Source organism: Amaranthus tricolor, chromosome 15 (genome assembly GCF_026212465.1).
Source record: "Amaranthus tricolor cultivar Red isolate AtriRed21 chromosome 15, ASM2621246v1, whole genome shotgun sequence".
NCBI lineage: Eukaryota > Viridiplantae > Streptophyta > Magnoliopsida > Caryophyllales > Amaranthaceae > Amaranthus > Amaranthus tricolor.
In genome coordinates this window covers 5,660,006-5,666,836 of record NC_080061.1, presented here as the reverse complement: position 1 = coordinate 5,666,836, position 6,831 = coordinate 5,660,006, and the positions used below count along the sequence as shown (strand labels likewise).

Genomic DNA, 6,831 nt, shown 5'->3' with positions numbered 1-6,831 from the left:
ACTTGAAATTTTCTTCATATACATTATCACTTGACAATCCAGTTTTGATGGAGAATGTAGTCTTGTCTAGTAATGTACACTCAAGTGTGTCGAGTTTTGTTTGAAGCTAAGCCAAAGTGGGAAGAATGGCATTAAAGATGAGGAAAAGTTAGATGTTTGCTCTTGGATGTACTAATTGCTTCACAACGATATAAACCCACCAAAATTGTTGATTGAGCTACTGCTTTCCCTAATCAAGATTGCTAAATTTAACTCTAAAAGTGCCTATTTCACAATCTACAATACTGAAATTGGAAGGAATCTCCCAAGACAAATGGGATTTGGTACTCGTCCTTATAATGCCAATGTCATTAGAGTTAGTGGTATTTTCTTATAAAGGAAATTTAGATCAAACATGCATCAATATTTAGTTTTTTTTTTTTAACCGACTAAACCTAACATGTGTGGCTCTTTTGTCATCCTTCGTACGGTCTCAAACAAGACCCATTTGTCATCCTTTGAGTGTTGGCATTGATTAATAGAAGTACTATTAATGAATATGAATCCAAGTCCGACCAGATGCGACCTATGATCATCCCAACTCTTGGATCATATACAAGTTTTCCATATTCCTTTTTCACCATGTTGATATTTTTAACAAGGTTTTGAACTACCTTTTACACTAATTTCAGTTTCAATGTTTGTTTGTCACCCCCTTCATCTGAGGGGTGTATTAGTGAAATATTAGTCCCTTTAATTTTCCCCCTTTGACAATTTTATATTCTACACCAAGATCTTTGTGAAAATGGAAGAAACTAGGGATGCTCAGTATCATATTGTGGGAAACTGATTACTAGACTAGATACCAAAAACATGTTCACTAAACTAGTACTATTATATATGCCATAAGCTTGAAAATCTTACTATTTTTTCAGTAATATCTATTTTAGAGAGTCTAACAACAATGTTAAAACCTTAATTCAAGCCGTACATAATTTAAACACCAGTAGAACCAAACCCACTTGCTCCCCTGTCAGTAGAGTCCAAATCATCGACCTCCACAACATCAGGAGTTATGATCTTTTCGATTATCAGCTGAGCAATGCGATCTCCGGTCTTCACCTCGAAATCAACATCAGAATGATTGAATAAAATCACACCAACAGGTCCTCTGTAATCTGCATCAATCACTCCTGCTCCCACATCTATGGATTGTTTCCATGCTAGTCCTGATCTGGGTGCTGCAAGTTTCACATTATTAAATGAGTTCCCCTTTCTTTTCCCTCTTTATTTTCACAACTCTTAATTATCAAATTATCAACATTTTAGGGCAAGTGATGCAATCATCCTATTCACCATATTGATGCATTATGTAGAAATTATTTTATTAGTTACTATGTTGAAATCATAACTCTGAACTACAACCATTTTACTTATATACGCAACCTTAATATTTAGTTCTTTTTAATGCTTATTACTTATTATTGAAAACAAATTTAGGTTCGTTTTTAACTATCAAAATCTCAGGAAAAATGAAGAATTTAAGAGATATTTCATCTTTTCTGATCAAAGTATGTAAATTCAGATCAGTTGGGCATCTTCTTTACTATTGAATCGACCAAATACTTAAAAAGTAAAAATAACCAACAGAGCACACTAAGTGTTCGACAAAATGTTCCAAAGAGCAACATTAACAAACAATAATCAGGAGTACGTACCAACTCTAGCATAGGTTCCTGGAGGAACAGCGATACTCAAATCAGTAGCAACCAATGCTTTTCCTCTTGCTGGTACCTTCGTATCTACCGCACTGCGGGGTTACGGTTACCCACAAAATTAGCTTCAAAACAATAGAAATATAATACGAATTTAAAGGGGGAAAACGAAAGAAATTGAAAAAACCTGGAGAGATCGTAGCCGGCAGAAAGAAGGGAGCCTCGAGAAGGAATAACAGCCTTTTCAGAGTGTTTTTTGACCTTGAAGAAGGAGACAGTATTAAAGGATTGATTGTTACCATTTTGATTTTCATGGGTCTCAATCTTTTGGAGTTTAGTTGTAGGTTCTTTGATTTCTGGGCTTTGAGTTTTAGGGTTGTTTTCCGCCATTGTTATGGAGAAGTAACCTCGATGGTAAGAAGATTGGAACAAGGGTTTGGAAGTAAAATTGAACAATAACGAAGGGTGGTAAAGTGGTTTAAATAGGGTCGGGTTTTTGGGAATTATTTTGGAATTTATGGCGCCAAAATTTCCCGCCATTTTTTGTAGGTTTGTGTTTGAGGGAAAAGGACGGGTGGGGGGGGGGGGAGGGGAGAGGAAAGGTTAAAGGTTCCAGGTTTTTGTAATAGGGCCTTAGGGGTGCTATACTTACTACTTGTAGAAGTTTATAAACCGTACAAATTACAAACAATGGACATTTATAAATGTGAATTTTTTTATTATTTTCTCTTAAAAATTATTGCTATTAGTTTGAATGGAGGTTTAAAATATGAAGTATTTTTTAGTTAATGTTTTGATAGTATAAAACATAATTATGGTATCTATAAATATTATATACTCATCTTGTATTTTGAGTTTGCTATTGAAAATAATATTTCACTTTATAATATGTCATTTTCAACAATAAAATTCAAAGGGACAAACATTTTATTATGTAGAAGTATAATTGTATGTTACTTATATGTTTAAACTTGTAAACAAAAAATTTATACACAAAACGATGAATAAAAATTAAGATTTATACTTCCCCCGTTTCATCATACTTGCTAGTTTGACTTTTTACGCAATTCAATGTGTTATTTTGATCATTTATATATATAATAAGTTTAAATGATAAATAGTGTCAATAATCATAATGTAGCAAGTATTTCAGAACGAAGAAAAAATTTAATTTGTCTCAGCTCTCAAATAAAATCGATAACATCGATTAATCAACTAAAAACTACCGACAATGTCGATGCTAAGTACGACATAAATACCAGTCGTATGTACACAGTATTTGGAGACTTAAAATTTAGTGTCATTATAGCGGAGTTTTGAGAAATTAGAGGCATTATTTTTTGGGAAAAAAGAGTCCATGTGATGTAATGCAATTAACAATGAAAATCATCAAGGGAAGCCAAAATCCTATCACGGAAATGCAATTTCATATATCAAAATTGTAAAACTGAAGAATGACTGAATGAACCATCCAGTGGCTTGCATCCACAATTAGATTACTTTGACATCTAACTCAAAATATCACTCTGTTATCTACTCTACTACACTTGATCACTTAGCACAATAATTCTCTACTATGGCTTATTTTGACCCTGCCTTAACAGCCAATGACATATGGTAGTTGGCGCTTATCTGTTTACGATAACTTGAATAAACGTCATCATATTGGTTTGCTTCGCTTGGAATTGTGGGAGCTCCAAGGCCTAGCCTTCCAGAGCCCAACGATCCAGCTTCGGTTTCTTTCTCCGCACCTGTTTGCAAGGTTGACGGTGGAGAGATACAAGCTCCTCCCTTTCGGACAGGAGAATCTCGCTGATCAGATCCACTCATAGGACCTTCTGAAGGGTTGACCTCGCCTATTGCCTTAAAAAATTTAGACACTCTTTCCAAAATAACAGATTCTGGTACATCAGATGGTCGAATGAGAATTGGAATGTCTAGGGGATTTATTGAAGCGTAGGGTACACCGCCTCCAATCTGCTTTTTTCTTACCATTCCGGGTATTAGACCAGCAGGGAATACAGGAAAAGAAGGTAATTCTCCGCCCACATTTGGAGATGGTTGTGGCAATGCGTGTGGGATAGGTGGTTGGTTTACGGGTGGAATAGCTGAAGCTAAAGGAACTGAACCTGGGAACTCAGCAGGCGAAACAGTATGTGGAAGAGACGGCTGAACGGGTGCCATAGCTGAAATAGAGGGACTATGTCTATCAGGCTGTTCTTGATCAAGTGAAGAATCTTTTGCTGCTGGGTGGAGTAACCCTGCATCAAAGGGGAACACATACGAAAGTAAATTAAAATATGAGTTAAATGTAAATCTCCACCAGTTGTGTTTGAGAACAAGTAATTCTTTCAAATCATAGATTTCAATTATGAATCCATTGCTGAAGAATTTGAAAATCATTCTCAAATTCTTATTCAAATTCTTAACTTTAATTAAAATTTAATTTTTTTAGATTTGCCAAATACTAAATTTGAGTCGATTCTAAATTTCCAAATAAAATCATAACTACCAAAAATAACACAAGATAAGATGTAATGTGCGAATGTCAAACAATGTCAAAAATAATGAGTATTTTAACAAAATCCCTCAACTCCGAAAACAAAAGGGGTATTTGGCAAACGACTAATAAACTATAGCTGATTTTACACCTTTACATTTTTTTACTCTGAAAACAAGGTCAAAACCATAAGATACCGTTAATAAGGCCCAAAATGCATTTTTTTTACACCTTTACAATGCGGAAAATATTGGTTCATTTATTTTGAAAACCTTTACAACGCGGTCTATGCGATGCGATGCAGACTTGTTTTTACCCTATGGCTCAAACTGAGTCTAAGGCATGAAGATGAATAAAAGATTTAGGGTGTGTTCTTGTGGCCAAGGCCGAGTCCGCGTTGGTGGAGTCTAGGGAATAGGTGAGTGGTTGTTTGGTATTGAACTGATAGTTTGTTTCAGAAGCAAACGCTGAGTCGGCGTTTTTGTGGCCTTGGGAAAAAGCTTACTCGGCTTTATGTTCTGATCTTGGAGTGCAGTTTTCAAAAGAGAACATCGTGTCGGTGTTTCTTGGTCTAGGGGAACGCCGTGTCGACTTAATGTGCGCTAGACCGTTTTCTTGTTTTTCCTGAGTGGTTATTCGTTTTAATGTTATCTAATTTCTATTCAAGAGAGGCTTACTATATATACCCCTAAAGAGAGAAAAAGAGAGCCGCCATTAGACAGTTTTTTAAGATTCATCTTTGTAATCTTCATTGTTCAATAGTGAAATTAAATAGTGAAATTAAAGCTTTTGGTGTCTGTGGACATAGTTATCGTATTGATAGTGAACCAGGTTAATTCTTGGTGTGTTTTCTTTGTTGTTCTTGAATTATACTTTGTTTCTTTAATTGTTTTGGGGATTGCTTCCATTGTCCACACAACACACTCAGATTACAAAGACACACCCACCCATACTCATTGTTTGTGGAGCTCTCATAAGATAAATTTACACACCTCACAACACTCTTGCTCACAACTCAACCTTATTTATCCATGAACCACCCAAATTTTGGATTTTAGGGGAGAATCAACCAAACTGCCCAACATCCATTTGTTTTCCTCTCACTTACCCCATTTTGATCTAAATTTTTGTTTAGCAGCTTAGTTTGATGCTCAATGTAAAAAATACATCATTCTAAATTAAATTAACAAAAAGGAAAATCCTATTATCAAATACTTCATCCAAATTCCAAACAATTAGCCCCCTATCTTTTTTTGCACTCAAAAGAAAATCATTCTTGAAGTTCGCAAATGAAATCCGTAAGACAGATAAAGATAAATGACAAAATCACAAAAAAGATTAATCACAGCTGCATAGTATTAACTGAAACCAACAAAAATCAACGTAGTTTTGATTAGCCAGACATAAGTCCAGAAAATACTCAACTCGGATTGAACATAACTTGAATTCCATAACAATTGTTGATGAAAGGGATGAAAAATTGATGAGGAGACGTACCAATTAGCAGAAGTATAGTAGAGGAAGAAGCAAGTTGGGGATTCGGATGAACTGAAACTCCAATTTGGAAAATAACTTGTAGAATGTAGAATGAGAAAATTTGAAATGCATAAGGCAATTTATCAAAAAAAAAAAAGAATAAAATAGTATAAGTTTCAACTTTATTCCAAAAATAAGCGTAAAATTTTCAAACTTGAGGTTTGGGGCTGTTCGGAGTTACTAACTGCGAACAGCTATTTAAACTGTTTTTGTAGAGCATATTGTTCGCAGTTATCATAATACTTTTTAGCCTTTCTTGGGACATAATTAAATGCATTAGTTAGAGAATGTTGGGTTATTAACAAAAGTTCCACTTACAAAAAAAAAATTAACACCTTCTTTAGTTTGTATGTATGAATTTTCTAAACTATCTCGCATAAAAATAAAAGACAAACATAGGAAATCGTCATCAGTCTAAAAAGCTAAGCACCACTAATCCAAGCCTCTTAGCATGAACATCTAATGACTGTAAGGAACTAAAAGTGGATCCTTATTGATGTTGCAACTTGCAAGTAAATAGAGAATCTTCTCTTGAAAAAGAATAAGGTTGGGGAAGAGGCATAGAATTAGAACCTTTGGTTTTGGGAAAAAAGGGCCTACTAGACTTAAAATAAAAATTTATATCTAATTTGTTAAAAGTGACGGTAAAAGACCAGCTCTCTGAGCCAGCCCAAAACAAAAAAAAAAGGAAAAAAAAACACGAAAAAAGATAAACATCTACTTAATATACCATAAATACTTTATTTGCATATCATAAATATCTATTTTACATACTATAAATATTTACTTTACACGTAATTGACACCTACTATAAATACCATAAAAACAAACTTTATGATATATGAAATAAGCATGTATGATATATGAAATAAGTATTTACGAAAAAAGATAAACATCTACATACTTGACATACCATAAAAACATACTTTATAAAATATTAAATACCTACTTTACATATTATAAGTAGTTAAACACCTATTTTACATACTATAATTATCAACTTTTTATAATACAAACACGTCCAACAAATAACTTTTTTGTTTAAATCAATTGAACCATTGGTAAGAAAATCATGTCTCAAACATAATTTATAGTTTGTTA

At 33.9% G+C, this 6,831-nt stretch overlaps 2 protein-coding genes across 2 annotated transcripts; both read right to left on the bottom strand.

The window, feature by feature from the left end:
• Positions 1 to 791: 791 nt before the first annotated feature.
• Positions 792 to 2,269, bottom strand: LOC130801325 (deoxyuridine 5'-triphosphate nucleotidohydrolase). The gene is made up of 3 exons (XM_057665151.1): positions 1,882 to 2,269; positions 1,698 to 1,789; positions 792 to 1,220 (listed from the first exon to the last, which is right to left on the bottom strand). Exons 1-3 carry the CDS (start codon positions 2,232 to 2,234, stop codon positions 976 to 978), a joined length of 690 nt encoding a protein of 229 aa, XP_057521134.1. The 5' UTR covers positions 2,235 to 2,269; the 3' UTR covers positions 792 to 975.
• An 833-nt stretch (positions 2,270 to 3,102) lies between these two features.
• Positions 3,103 to 6,043, bottom strand: LOC130801380 (uncharacterized). The gene is made up of 2 exons (XM_057665222.1): positions 5,692 to 6,043; positions 3,103 to 3,955 (listed from the first exon to the last, which is right to left on the bottom strand). Exon 2 carries the CDS (start codon positions 3,876 to 3,878, stop codon positions 3,276 to 3,278), a length of 603 nt encoding a protein of 200 aa, XP_057521205.1. The 5' UTR covers positions 3,879 to 3,955; positions 5,692 to 6,043; the 3' UTR covers positions 3,103 to 3,275.
• Positions 6,044 to 6,831: the final 788 nt, after the last annotated feature.